This window comes from Vidua macroura, chromosome 14 (genome assembly GCF_024509145.1).
Source record: "Vidua macroura isolate BioBank_ID:100142 chromosome 14, ASM2450914v1, whole genome shotgun sequence".
Classification (NCBI taxonomy): Eukaryota; Metazoa; Chordata; class Aves; order Passeriformes; family Viduidae; genus Vidua; species Vidua macroura.
The window spans coordinates 13,075,980-13,091,059 of record NC_071584.1 but is presented as its reverse complement, the minus strand read 5'-3'; the positions used below and the strand labels follow the sequence as shown (position 1 = coordinate 13,091,059).

The window sequence follows — 15,080 nt, the reverse complement described above, 5'->3', positions numbered from 1 at the left end:
AGCAGCAGGATGAGCCCAGGGCAGCACCCATGCAGTCTACAGTATCTGAAAAGTAGGCCCAGACCACACATGAAGTGAAGAACATCAAAACTATACAAGACTCAAACTTTTGTTATTTTTTGTGCCAACTGACATCACATTGACCTTTTCAAACTTCACTTTTGAACACAACAGAGACAGAGGCACCCTGTGGTTCTGGGGGTGGGAAGGCAAGGCAGGTGTATATATACAAATGGCATGAAACTATTCTGTGGCTGCACTGTTTAGTACAGGTCATATAGGTCTAGCAACAAAGAACTAATAAGTCTCCTGGTCTTTTCCACCACATGAAATTCACACTCCAGCTGCCACTATGCTGTGTCTGTATCTGTGCCTTTGGCAGATTTCAATTTGATAGCTTCCTTGCAGCTCCCAGTAACCACTTCATTAGTCTCTGATGCAACCTCTAGGTCATCTGCTGAGCCACTTCTGCTGTGTTCTGAAGAGATCTGACCTCCAGGCAGTATTCAAAACAGGAACAGAATAAACCAGATACACCAAGTTCAGCCCTGATGCTCTGCTGTCTGGCCAATACACCCAGAACTTGTCAACTGACAATGGCAGGTTTAAGTACAATAGCATAAAATCTCAGTTTTGTAGCAGAATCAAAAAATTCTTTCTCAAATTTCTTCTGTGAAACAGCATGCAAAGAAAATGGCCTCATTACACCATTTGCACAGTTGTCCAGTAATAAGGACTTATCCATACATGGAGATTAATTTGAAGGATAGCAGGCTAAGAATTCAAAGGTCAGTACTGAGTCATGATAATCCTCCCATGTGGGAGCTCTTAGAGGTGTTTCATGTGAGATGAACTGAGAGCAGATACTCAAAGTTGTCTTATTTTGAAACAATAGCTCCTACACCACGAGCACCTTGGGAATAGTTACTTTGAGTCCACTTTCCACTGCAGCTTTAGATAAAAATATCCTATGCTTCCAGATGATAGGTTGTAGAGCATTGAGGCAGTAATTTAACCACCTTTTGGTAACACTGTCTATTTCTCTACAGAATAGTCTTCTTGCTTCTAAAATGTGAGGGAAAAGGAAACAAAGACTTTTACTAGTTCCTCTAGGAATATCCAGATGTGTGTCAACCCTTTATGGCTACATACTGTAAATAATTCATTACTCGCACAAAAGGGCAAGAGTACTCCCAAATCTTATTAACCTGATGTTTCTTAATGCCTTTTTAAACCTGTTTTACAGAAAATATTACAGCTATATTTATATTTAGCCCTACATATGTGTACATCTTTCAGATTAAACATAGAATACTTCTACAGTTTTTTAATTTCCCATGGGATTTGAGCTTCCTCTCTCTGATTTCTTATTAACAGATTGGTCACAGAGGTCCCAATTTAAGACTATGAGTAAGATATATTTAGATTTTCTGCCCTAAATCCATCAATTGTAATACAAACTTTTAATTTTTTTGTATCAAAATACTCTCACCAACTACAAACTCATCTTTCAAAATACTTGTTTAAAGAAATGAAGAAATGAGCAAAGGATGACTAGAGAGCACCCTGAGGGTAACACAAGACCCTTCTATCTCTGCAACAGAGAGTGAAAATTGAGATATGCTCATACAGACTTCAGGAGGTTTGAAATGGGTAGAGAAATCCCGGGAAAACAGGATCTTTTAAGAAACTGTCAAGTTGCCCCTAAGCTGGGCCATTCAAATAACAGTTATTCACACTTCTCTCATAATGTTTTTGTCTGCAGCCAAGGATATAAAAGGATTAAGAAAATTATTAGGAGTTAGTGGTAAAATTATTAAAATAACAGTCAACAGAGGCCCTTATCTGAAGTTTGAGTTGTGTGTTTATAGATTAGGTTAATTTTTAGTGGAAATATCATTTCAATCAGAAGTCAGATTTGGTTTGTACCACATCCCCAAGATGGGCTTTCCCTAAAACTACTCAGACAGAAGTGAAAGGAAAAAGGTGAACATCCTTGGTTTTTCACTGTGGTATCCAGTTTCCTCCAAGCTAATAACAGGCTTCTGTGCAGTCTAATTGTCTTGGGCTTGTTTTGTTGGTATGTTTGTTTTAAAATAAAGAACAGGAGTGAGACAGAAATTAACAAACCCAAAAATCTGCCTACGTTGTTCTTCATATTCCCCATACTGTTAGCCTGAAGCCCGATGGGAAAGGTGAACCAAACAGCTGTCCTGGCTCCAGTACAGCCAGAATCTCCTCCTACACAGCCAACTGCAGGCATGGGGAGATTAAGAATCTATCACAAATACCCTGGGCTGGCAGCCCTGTGAATTTCAAGTGCTAAAATGAAGGGGCCATTTGACAGCAGTTACAGATCTCTTCAGTAACTGACCCCTCAGTAGCTGTGAATTTCTACATAAAATGCTGTCAGCTATGGAAAACCAAAACACTTTTCCCCCCTGTAATTCACGTAATTCTCCCTGTGGAAACTGGTGGTAAACTGCATTCTCAGTGAAGTCTGTCTGTATAGTCAATGTGTGATGCAATAAACAGTGTGACAAGAATACAGACTGTGTCCAAATGGGAAGCCCCTATTGCAATCATTGGCTGTGTTAACACAAACACCCATAAATCTGTTTACTCTTTTACACATCTGGTTTGCTCAGAAGCTGCTTTATGTGCCATACAACCATTTTCACCTAGATACAAACCTCATAAAGAAGTCAGGCTTCATGCAGCGGAATCTTATATTTAATGAAGAGCTGTTTTTCATACATACCTACAGATGCTGGCATTTCTCCCCACTGTAGAACTGTCTCCTTTGTGAAATGCCCATATATATCAATGTAGATGCCTTCATCTTCATAGGTGAGCAGGAGCTCCATGCCACTGGTGTTTGGGAGGATGATAATGGCATGGGGGCGAATCGTCCCCTGGATCTAGAATCGTATTTTACTGAGATTTATATCAAAATACAGACTGTAATTTCAGTGATGATATCGATCTAACTAGCTTGGCAGAGCAATAAAAAGAACTAACTCATGGCTCATGGAAAGTGAAAGAAATGCCTGTTCTCAGAGGCTGTATAGTTTGCTAGTAAGCCTCTGAAACAGACTTTCTCCCCTTCTCCCCCCTTTGAATATGACAGCAGGTTTGCAAATAAATCAATGTTCAATAGTTCACTTCAAATTTACCAATGTTAATAGGTTTCAAGAAGCCATGGAGCCATTGAGACACAATAATATTTACTTAGTCACTCACAAAATACTTGCATTATATAAATAGGAGAAAGGTGAAATAAATTTGAATTCACAACTTTTCAGAAGATGGAAGAAGGACAGAAACTTCCACATTCCAGGAGATTGGTGCTTTCACTTTCCATGATATTTCCCTATCCCCACTCACAAGTTAAAAACCTGCAAATTTAATAATATTTATCTTGCTGTAAAAAGTTCCCTGGACCTTTTCACTCTTGTCTTTCCCTTCCCAGATCCTTCACTACAAATAGCTGCCCATTTGACTGCTGTTGGGCACACCTCTGCCACAGTGCATTTCACTCACACGAATCTCTCCCAGAAGCCAACATATCCCAAGCAAAAAAAACCAAAACCAAAGGTGAAGTATACAACCATGAAGGTGGGGTTTTACGAAAGCAGTTTTGAAAGAAAAAGAGGACAGCCTTGAAAAAACAGTAACAAAGCACTTCCTTGTTTAAAGCGCTACTCAAACCAGGATGTTAAATAGTAAATTAAACCACCACAATTAATATTTTTATAGGAAGCATATGACTGGAGCTTTACATCATTCTCACAATGATAATTCTCACAAGCCAGCCACACACAGGTCTTTTTTTTTTTCCCCTCAAGCACAGACATTTATGCACACTGTAAGGGCACAATGAACAGTAAAAGAAGCACTGAAGCTGTACTTGCCAAACCGAATACACTCAGGCCACCCACTTGACTCCGTGCCTCGGCAACAACTATCCGTAACACTAGAACGGGGATCCAGAGCCGCAGAGCAATTTTAATGCGTTGCCTTGGGACTCGCATGAGCGACCGCAGCAGGTAAGAGATGAAGAAAGAGGTGGGGAACCAGGAAAAGAGGCTACCAGAAAGCAAGAGTATCTCAAGTCAGCCTGTTACAGTCTGGGCTATTGCCACCACAAAGCTCCTTGAGGTAAGTATCCAGTTCTAGCTCTTTTAAAAGAATAGAATATCTAAGAAGATAGAGCTGCTGTAGCAGCTGATTTATTTCAGGTCTAAGACTCTGAAAGGAAAATATATTTTTAGTCCGTGCTAACTTGTGGCTGAAGAGCTCACACAAACGCAGTCCGTCTCAGGTGCCCCACATATTCAGGGCAGTCACCTGGGAAATCTCTCTCATCAGGTACCTAATTGTATTTGCAGCCTGTTGAAAAAGTAAAGCCTCTAAGAAAGTTCACTTTTTTCCTTTGCCTTTCTTCTCTTGGGCAATTATGTTAATAATCCTTTTGACAAGTCACTGTTCACCTTGCTCAGCAACCCACTTCCAGAAAGGCACGTGGGTACCACACTTCAATTTACAAACTGATGGGAATTCATCATAGCTGCATAGTTAACAAAGGTACTGTCAGATTAAATAAACCCTCTAACAAGACAAATACTAAGTACCTTAAAAAACCAACACAGAAATAAACAAGCCTTTAGCACAAGCCTGTAGCAGGTGATTCAACAGAACAGCTAGAAGTCATTTTTCAGTTAAGAGCAGTCTATAAATCTAACAGCCAATCTCACACACTGTGTCCATCAGGAACACAGGTCTGACAGAACGTGGAGGCTGTGGCTTGCAGGGGCAGCAGAGTGATCAAGTGGCTTGCACAGGAGGAGTGGGTTTTCATTTGGGTTGAAAACGAGGGGCTGAGAGTGGAGAAAAGTTAAAAATAGATGGATTCACAGCACAGGCTGCAACATGCAGATCTAGGATGAGATTTCTTCAGACCTCCCAGGCATAACTTTGGGACACATGGTCTGGGGATGCAAGGAGGCCATGGCACCCCCAGCCCCTGTGGAGCATTGTTGACTTCAGGGAGGGTTCAAGTGTGCACAGAAGTTTCTCTGCCAGGAGCCTCCCATCAGACTGGAACCAGTCTGGAACCTGCCAGTTTGCTGAACCTAAGCCCCCAAGATTCTCTGGCTTTTGGGACTCACAGCTTTGAAAAGAATAGCTAAAAATAAACAAAGAAACAAAAATCCAAAAATATTAACACCATAGCATAGACTTCATATTGGACAGCCCCATGCCAGCCATTCACTTCTTTCACAGGGCAATTTGCTGTTATCTGAGCTGAAGCAGGAATTTAGTGATCACCATCACCTCAAACAGCACCTTCATGCTAACTTACTGACAATCTAATGAGAAAGTCCCAAGGAAAATGTAAAACTTCTTCTGAATTTACAGAGTGGTTTCATGGGCAACTGAATGGCAAGAAGATCAACAAATTTATTTAGTCTGAAGTTGGTTTCTGCTGTCTGCACAGTGGCAGATTGTAAAAGTCACTTAAATTCATGTAGATATTATTGTGTCTTTGACTGTTTAAGTCCCAAATTTCCAGGATAAATCAATTAAAAATAGTACTGTCCATACAATAGGCTTTCTGACATTAAACCACTAAAATTCATATTCTAAATGCAATAAAAGCATTTAAACAGGACTTCAGTGTTCTAAAACTACGTGAAAAGTGGATTTGTATTAGCTGCCACTAATAATTCTATTGAAAAATAGCACAACTCTTAACCTGATCATCATCAATACACAGCCCAAAGAACAAAGGCATTAATGTAGTTTTTTGGATTCTCTTACGTGTGTTGGAAGGTACAAGTCATACACAGATCCAGAGTCCACATCAATGGCATGAAATCCCACTACTGAGCCATATATGACCTTTAGTCTTTGCCCATTTTCAACAGTCAGGTCAACTGACAGTGGTTTGTGATGAAGTGAGGTAAAGGACTGGAAAAAAGAAAAATGCAGTTTTTAGCACAATAAAACTGTTGGTTTGCAGAACTACATTTAAGATCCTAAGAATTCTCAAAACTCAAAAGTTAGATAGCTATTTTGGTAAAATAGTAGGTTACATTTAAGGAGCTAAGTATCCATCATCCACTGAGTTGCAAGGATAGTTGGATAATTCATTTGTGGTTTGAAAAAGAAATCAAGATTCTAGAAATGGACTAGGCAGAAAGTAGCCTGACTACCACCGTGTTTAATTTCATCTCCCTTTGAGGGAAATCAACATCAACTTTGTCAATTCAAATGCACATTTTGGCACAGCACCTGCTGAGCTTGGCTGGGGTAAAGAGAAACAAGTTATTCACATCTAACACTCATGACGTGACAGTTTCATGCTTGCCATCTCCAAAGTACATCAAATGCTCTACATTTTCTTTAAAAGAATACTCAGTTTATCTTTAGCTAGAATAAATGTTATACAAAACAACAAAAACAAAAGCAGAGAGTAGATGAGAGACAGTGACAGACAGTGACACATCTGAACCAAAGATGTTCCACTTACCTTAAAAGCCATGAATTTGTGATAAGGCTTTGGAGCCCAAGCATAAACCTCCACTGAGTTTTTCAAAGCGATTACAAGGAATTTGATTCTCTCATATTTTACTGTAATACAAGAAGAACAATTCCTTAGGTACCAGACAGACACTTAAATCAAAGACCATCTCATCACATAAAATAATTTCAATGGATTACTTGTAGAGGTAGACATTATCCAGCATGGGAGACTAATGCATTCTGGACATCAATGTTTAATATCATCAGTGACAATACCTTGACTGGAAACCTACAATTCATTTATTTTCAGTAAAGCAAAATGACTGTTACCAATATTTATATATTGCTTTTCATATAGTGATGAAAACAAAAATTTCACTATTCAGAGAAAAAGGTCTTGACCGTGCAGCTAAACAAACCTACTTGATTTTTTAAGAACACACCCCACCACTACTGGTTATGAATAAGCTACTGTTGGAGGACTGGTGGTTGTTGGCTGAACAATTCTGTCAGACTTGGCAGGATGAATTTTCATTTCACTGCTTATCTGTGGGTTAAATCCCCTGGTGCTGTGTGGGTGAAGGACTCCCATCTTTCTGAGAAGAGTAAGAATTTAAGAGATGAGCAATTTCTCCAAGACAATTAAGGTCATGCTGGGCCCATTGAGAAAAAAAAATGAAGAATCATGCATTGAAAATTAGGATTTCTTTGTGCATTGTGTTTTCACTCTGCCAGAGACAAGCATTTGGAAACAGGATGCTATCTCACATAGGCAGAGAACAAGAAAACTCAGCAAACTCCACCAAAATGCAGAACAGTACATCCTTTTCTTTTTCTACCTGGAAAAATAGCTGTACAACTAAAGGTCAAGATACAAGAAGATTCACCAAGAGAAAAACAGCAGCAGCTGTGCTGTCAAAAACGCAGGAGTGGCTTGTCATATGTAAACACAGAAGGTCCTACCAAATGTTTGCCTAATTTTAGGATAAGTATTTTGTCGTTGTGTTTTTTAAAAATGCACCGAGCCCAAGGATGAGCAACTGAAGTGGAATATGTGGGTGCTTAGCTGTAATCACAGTTAAAGTAACAACACACATCTGTTTCATAGTCTTTCTTGAGCTTAACCTCTGCCATTTCTAAAGCCAAAAAGCAAAACCCTCAAGCAAGGTATTGAGGAGCAGCCACCTCACATTTCCTGCACTCCTCTGTATCATGGCTTTATTTGACTTCGAAGAAAGTGCCACTTTCACACACCATCCTTCACCAAAGCAAAACTTGTGCCATATATCCACCCCCACAGTTAAATGACAGAAATTATCACAATCCTCACATTCACCTTGAAGAATGAGCTGCCTGAGAGCTCAAGAAAAGTGAGATGGTACCATTTCCAGGGTGTTTAAACAAGGGTATATTTGGGTCTTTCATGAGAGAGAAAGGGATTAGCTGATCTACCTAAGGACATCCTACAAATATGATTCACTAGGACTTGAACTATGTCCAATTTCCTAGCAGTTACTTAGGGCCAAGAGGGAAGACGAGGAGGTGGAAAACATCAGTTCAATTAAAACCTTAAGTAACTACAGAAAAATTGAACCACTGACTGAGCACAGACCATGGCTGGCACTCTCTCCTTCCAGCCATTACAGGAAACAGCCATAACATCATCTGGTAACTGCTGCAAGAAGAGATGCTGCCTGAAATGACAGGGAGCAAGGCATCTGCCATGTACAACAGGGAGTCTTGAAAGAACTCATGAGATAGTCACCCAATACAATCCTGAAACAAAGCTGAAAAACGCTGCTGTCACAAGGTGCAAAAAGAGGATGATTAAGCATCTCTAAAGAAAAACCAGGAAATCCTTACCGACTTTGTAGTGCACACAGCCCTCCAGGTCACCCACGGACACCCAGCCTTGCCGCTTCTCCACCTCTGGATCGTTGCGCAAAATTTTATTTCTCAACCATGACAAGTAATACACCCTCAACTTATTCTTCTTCCCTGGGATTTGCAAGAAGAGACAGAACACTTTAGCTCCCTGAGGTACAAACTCTCCCCCACTTACAAAAAGCTAAAGTTTCGTGACCTTGAGTACAGCAGGTCCCTGTGCCTTACCAGGGTGAGAGAACACAGCAAGGGCATGAAAGGAGTGATGGGGACACACAGGGGGAACTGGCACAGGAGCAATCCTATGGCACTGGGCACACATGCACTTCCCTTGTGACTCAAACTTCATTCGAGATTTTCACACCTGACTAAAATTCCTCCCTTGGGCCAAAACCAGGTTTTTACATACACAGGTATGATCAGAAATCATCACACTAACTGTTTTTCCTGGCACACAGACATGTCCTGCAATGGCCATTTTGAATAAGCTATTGATGTAGTTCCAGTTAACTGTCAATCTTCATTCAAAGCAGCTATTTTTCTTCTGGATGCCTTTACATTTGAGAATTATTTTGTCATCCTTCATCTCAATCACTCTTTTTGTTGTATTAGTTCATAAGCAGCCTATGATCAACAGCACTCTGGGACCACAGATTACTCGGGAGAGAAGGACTCTGTCATGTCCCAGCAACAACTGGACCTGGCAGTATGGGACAAACAGCTGCTGGCACTGCCCACATGATGACTCTGGATTGGAGACGAGCTGCTATTCCTTGTTGGACACACACCTCTGACCTTGGTATGTACTGTGCATCTTTTGAGGCCACTCTGCCAAAATCCAAGATGTTTCCCAGCAGAGGTTGAAAACCTCCACTTAATGTTATTGATGTTTTCACAATACAGATCCCTCTCATGTTACTGCTCATACCTCTCGTTGAACACAGGACGAGGTTATAGCATGATACATTAATAGAACTGGACTTAGATGCTCACCCATCATAGAAACCAGAAAAGTGACAAACTACAGCTTGCAGATAATCAGCCCATTTTAGGAATATGAAACACACTGTACTTCCCACAAACCATTTTACACATTAACCAGGCAATGAATTGTCCCAAAGCCACTCTGGAATGGGAGTGTAAATGTTAAAAATTCAGGAGAGTTTTCCTATTAACAAGAATAACTGTCCTGTGATTTTCTGAAAGAGGAAATTCCTCAACCTAGTTTATAACCTAATTCTTCTTTTTAATTGCCTCCAACCCCAACGTGGGTCAGATACTTTTAGCCACTGAACCAACCTGATATAGTAATTAGCACATTGAGTCCTTCCAGAACATCCATTTGCTGGAACCGTCTCCTCGTAATCAGCGTATAAACTCTTCCTTGCCCGCTTCTGTCCAGCAGCCACAATCCATTCTCTGTTCCCACCAATAAATTTACCCCTGTCGATACATGAAAAAAATACTGCATAAGTCACCTAATGATTCAGAGGTCACTGAGGGTTCACTGTTTTGAGAACCAATTTTTATTTAATCTCACTTAATGGAGCCTGATAATTTCTCTGCTGCTCTGTGGATGACTTCCCAGAAGAAAAAAGATCTCACCATTAGAATTTTTACTCAGCAGAACACCTGTATACCTATGGAACTTGAAGGATGAGTAGTTGTGCTGAAGTCCATGTTGTTTTCACAGAAAGGAAAATATTCTGTGAACCTGAACTTCTCAGGTGACCTTGGAAAATACCTGTGACCAGCACAAAAGTCCAAGTCCAGCACCATTACAGTAGTGACACAGGAGACCCAACTAAGTATTTCAAGTATCCCTATCAACTAAAAAAAAAAAAAAAAACACCAACCAAAAATTCCCCCCCAAACTCTCTTTTTCCAAATACAACATTCAAATAATTGGGGCACCAAACTTGTTGGAAGAAGCACTGTGTTTTAAGGAGGTGTAGAGTTTGTTTGAAAACAGTCTCTGGTTTGGAAAATGTCTTCAAATGCCAAATTAAGGAGTGAATCCATCTGAAATCCAACTGCTGCTAAGGAAGAGAAGGCTCCATTGGGTTGCTGACATCAGAGAATGTCAGAAATTGTGTTTGGCTGAAATGACATCTGTGTTTCTAATCAGCAGATTCTAAAGACACAACATAAGGTATCCTGCTGTAACAAGCACCCTCCTCCACTGGCAGTGCTCTGACAAGTACCTGGTGCTCTTCAGCCTCAATGCACATTCAATTACACACCTTACCACACAGCTCTGTTCTTAATTTAAAATTCTGAATTCCTACAAACCCACATTACACAAAATTTGTGAAGCTATAAACTGGAAATCTACATTTGCTTTGGATAAGATTCCATATACTTCATTCACTTGCCATTGCAGGCTCAGAAAGTGAGGAGTAAATGGCTGGGCGAATCCCATAGAATACATCTGCTCTTCTGAAGCAGAAAGATGGTTAAAACAACTCAAGAATTTGGGTAATGTATGACTGGGACAAGGTCTACAGCTGTTGAGGGTGACCTGACTGCTGTATCTTGGTTCTACACCACGTGAAACTGACCCTGTAAAAAGCATGTAAGTTCAAACAATGGGTCAGTGGTGTTCAGAATAAGCACTGACAGCAGGAACTAAGTAAGACAAGCCTTTGGAAAGACCTGACCTGCTTTGGATCCTTGGAGTACCTTAACACGCATGACAGCAAAGGCTTAGTGCTTGGATTATTTCCCCTGGATCGGGGCTCTGTGATCAGCTGTACCCATGTGCAGTTCAGATGAGTCTCATGAGCCACAAAAGCTGCTGAAACATTTGCAACTTTTGGCTCTCCCAATGAGCCTGGTTTCAGCTTGGTGCTTGATCAAAACATTTTCTCATTCTGATGCACAAAGTCCTTGCCATCTTGTCCCTGGGAAGGCAGGGCCATGTAAGTGACATTTAAGGTATCAGCTCAGGGATCCACTCCAGCACTCTCTGCCAGGAGAGCAGCAATACAACTGTGAAATCTGCCTAGCAGACACTGCCAGGCACTCCTGCTGTGCCTTTCTTCCACACACCTGCCCAAGGACTCCCATCTTACCCCACAGAGCAGCACACAGGACCTCGGAGTTGAATTTCTTCTTGTATTTACGGATTTCTGGGCTGTCACTTTGTGGGCGGATATTGGTTGGGTTGACATTGACAACTGAGCCCTTCCTTGCATTTTCCCTCCTGACAGGCTCAGGTTTGGCACTAGATGCTGGAATGAAAGACACACACAATTGTGGAAAATGTGAGTGCTTGGTTACAGCTCATATCTGAATCACCTTGTTCATGGTAGAACAAAAGAAACCCCAGAGGGGTGAGAAAACACCCTGAGAGCTTTGTATAGCAAAAAAAAAAAAAGTCTGGAAAATTCCTCAGGCACTCCTGAGAAAGCATGGTGGTAACACAGCAGCAGAGCAAACCACATCTGAAAGAAGGGCACGAAAATTCACAGTGAGATTACTATGTGAATTTCAGGAGATTTAACTCAATTTCATTTCCAAGCAGTAAGTCCTCTATACACCTAAAAAAAAAAAAAAAAAAAGAGAGAGGGAAAAAAAAGAAATAAAAGAAAAAAAAGAGAAAAACCCAGGAGGAACATTTTACTGCAAAAGCAAAGCATACTCACGAGAACTACAGGAAGGTCCTACTGGACTGGTGGGAGGGGTGATTGGCAGAAGTCTTGGATCTATGAATGATGTGAAGGATGTTGTGGAGGATGTGCTGCTCTTGGCAGGTGGGCTTTCAGCACATGGGCTCTGCAATGAGAAACAAGAGCTGCCTCAGGCTAGCAGAGCTTGGGGCACACACCCTGTGGTGCTCTGACAGAGCTGTTACCTTCCTCAAGTGACACTTCTCCCCAGAGGCCCATGCTCACAGCAGTGTCAGAGCCCTCAGCTCCCTCACATGATGCTTGGGTGGGAGAAAGCCAGGGACAATGAGCAGAGGCACACCAGAACGCTGCCAGGGCAAGGTGCAGAGGGTGTGAGTCCTCTGGCTTGTGCAAAAGGGAAGAAAAAACAAAGCAAGGAAAGAAAGAGAGCAGAGAAGGAGATAGAGAAAAATAAGTGTAACAATGAAATCTGTTAGGCAGCTCGAGATTTCTTATCTTCCTCCCAGATAAAACTTTTAAAGGAAAGAAGGGATGTAGTCAAAAAAACTCATTGTAAAAAGACAGGATAGAGGAACTTAAAAAGACTGGAGTTCAATCCAGGCAATCTGTAATTTATCTCTTACCTTAGTCAGAGGTTTGTTCTGAGGTTCCTGGCAAGTCAGTGGCACTTGTGGCGGGTTCACAGAGGAGTCTGTAATTTGGCTTTGCTGGAGGAGATCTGGCAGGAGATAGTTCTGGTTGTTTACACTCCAAAGGCCTTCTTGAGCGTTTGGAATTTGTTTCCCTAAAATCTGATCCTGCATGAAAACATACAGATAAACACCACATTTAGTTTATTTCCAATGCACTCTGCAACTCCAGTTGATTAGGATGACAAATAACGAGCACATGGAGAAGAGTGCTCTCCCTGATTCAGAGTTTAAAGACAAACCCTATGGCAAGATTAAAACCAAAAATTAAATACCAAAGTGTATGGCAAACATCCAAGATGACAAATCTGGGTTTACTCCTGAAGACCTCCACAAATATTCTTCATCTACATTACACCAACCACAGAAAAAGAAGGAACTTCAGCCTCAGAGATACCAAGTCAAATGATTTGCTAATGGGTTTCAGACCTGACCTTGGCACACTGCAGACAGAAGAAGGCACTTCTTGGTTCTGGACTTGCATTTAGTTCGAAGCCCTTCACCATTAATTTCATGGCTACTTTCCATTTACTGAATTAGGAAACCTTACTTCAGAAAGAGGACACTTAGTAGGACCCAGCATCAGCATTTCCATTATAGTGACATTCTGCAGACCTCCTTACAGCATCCAATGGAAATACTTGTGAACTTCATGAGGTACCACACAAACTCTTTCCCTGACAGCATTATCTGTGGAGTCAGAGGTGGGCTTCTGGGAATACATTTTATGTTTTAATTTAGATGTAAAAACTGAGCCCGAAATATGCAAGTCAGTATTTGAGACTGGGGAACCAAGCCAGTATGGGGCTTTTCAGTTCAGTTTTCAGTCACATTCAACTGAATGAAACCAAACCAAATCCCCATTTGAACCACTTGGGCAGTTTGGCACACCCTAACCACTTCAAAGCTGTTCATGCTGATGGGACAAGGAAAGCAATGCTGGAGATGATGTGGAGACTCATGGTGATTGTAGCTGGTGGGTGAAAAAGGGTTCAGAGGAAGGGATGGGAGGCTTCATGAGAAGGAGGGAGAAGACTAGAAAGCAGCAGAGAAAATTATGAGGTGTCAGCCATCTGCCTGCTCTCCCTCCCACACTCTTTCCTCCAAACCCACCAAAACACATAACCTCAACTCTTTTATCATCCTCCTTCATCCTCAGGGTGGGCCTCAAAGACCCCAACATTCTCCCTTCCCTCAAGCAGCCTGGACATCAGGGGAAAGGGGAAACACTGGGCTGGTTTCACAACAAGAGAAATACTGGTTTATGCCCCGTTTATAGTTATTTCTCCAAAGCAGAGTCTTTTCTCCTCAAGGATGGTGGGACAAAGGCCAAATGGAATTCCCTTCCCAGGCAGGAGGGTCACCACTCTGGTCTGAAGTTTAGAGACACCAGAGGTAAAGAAAACTCCTTTTTCTTTCTACCCTGCCACAGCTCTGGAGAAATCAGCAGTTTCACAGTGATTTATTTTCCCTATCTGTGAAGCAAGAATACGCTCAGTAATATCTAAAGAGGGCTCTGACACCAAGTACAAGTCTTATTACTGTAATTTTTTTATTGTTTTCAACCACAGAGAACATTGTTCTGCTTTGTCTCTCTTCATCTTTTCTGCACTGATATTTATCACAGGGGAAAATCCACATGACTGGAAGCCTCTACTAGAAACTACAGCTGGAAGGAACCACAACATGACATATGAGAAGACAGGAATTTTCCCTAAGCCAGTAGGGAGAGATAAAGTGGTTTTCCCCTGTTCTGGTAATATTTTAAGCAGTAGGAGGTAGTTCACTTTAAACTGGAATAAAAAGAAGTCAAGACTTTTTAAAAGTAGCAACAATGCACACCAACAATAATAAGAGTGCTTTTTGTCCAGTGCCTTCACAAAATACCTTGACATCAGAAACTACTACAGGTCAATAAGAAGGACAAATAAAGAACTGCAATTTTGTACCTAAATGTAAGCTTTTCTACAGGAAGCACAAAACCTGAAACTACACTTTTTTTTTCCAAGGCTTACAGCTATAATTTGCAATGACTGAGCAGGACTTCAGAGTGAGAATTCTCCCAAGAAGTAATGGATATGGTGTTTATCATGCACATTAATGACCTGACTCCCCCTCACTGTACCCACCCCCTTACAAATGGCCAAATTACCTTCTGTTCTGCCACGGTGCTTTGGGGTTTCAGTTCAATTCCATCTGGTACCCTTGTCCTTGAGAAATCTGCAATTCTGCCGCTTAGCAGTTGCCTGGTAACAAACTCCAATTAATGAACAGAACTACTTCAGGGAAAAAAAAAAGGAAAAAAAAGGAAAAAAAAACTACACATAGCCATGTTCAAATGTGAACA

The 15,080-nt window shown here is 41.2% G+C and overlaps 1 protein-coding gene across 2 annotated transcripts in view; it reads right to left on the bottom strand.

Moving 5' to 3' along the window:
* NRK (Nik related kinase) overlaps window positions 1-15,080 on the bottom strand; it is an 87,309-nt gene that overhangs the window by 6,138 nt on the left and 66,091 nt on the right. For both annotated transcript variants that reach the window (XM_053989975.1, XM_053989977.1), the window contains exons 21-29: window positions 14,886-14,979; window positions 12,668-12,841; window positions 12,060-12,189; window positions 11,487-11,645; window positions 9,712-9,855; window positions 8,392-8,526; window positions 6,536-6,636; window positions 5,824-5,973; window positions 2,762-2,921 (exon numbers count right to left, since the gene is read on the bottom strand). In XM_053989975.1, the coding sequence (XP_053845950.1) occupies window positions 2,762-2,921; window positions 5,824-5,973; window positions 6,536-6,636; window positions 8,392-8,526; window positions 9,712-9,855; window positions 11,487-11,645; window positions 12,060-12,189; window positions 12,668-12,841; window positions 14,886-14,979 (1,247 nt within the window). The remainder of the gene's footprint in view (window positions 1-2,761; window positions 2,922-5,823; window positions 5,974-6,535; window positions 6,637-8,391; window positions 8,527-9,711; window positions 9,856-11,486; window positions 11,646-12,059; window positions 12,190-12,667; window positions 12,842-14,885; window positions 14,980-15,080) is intronic.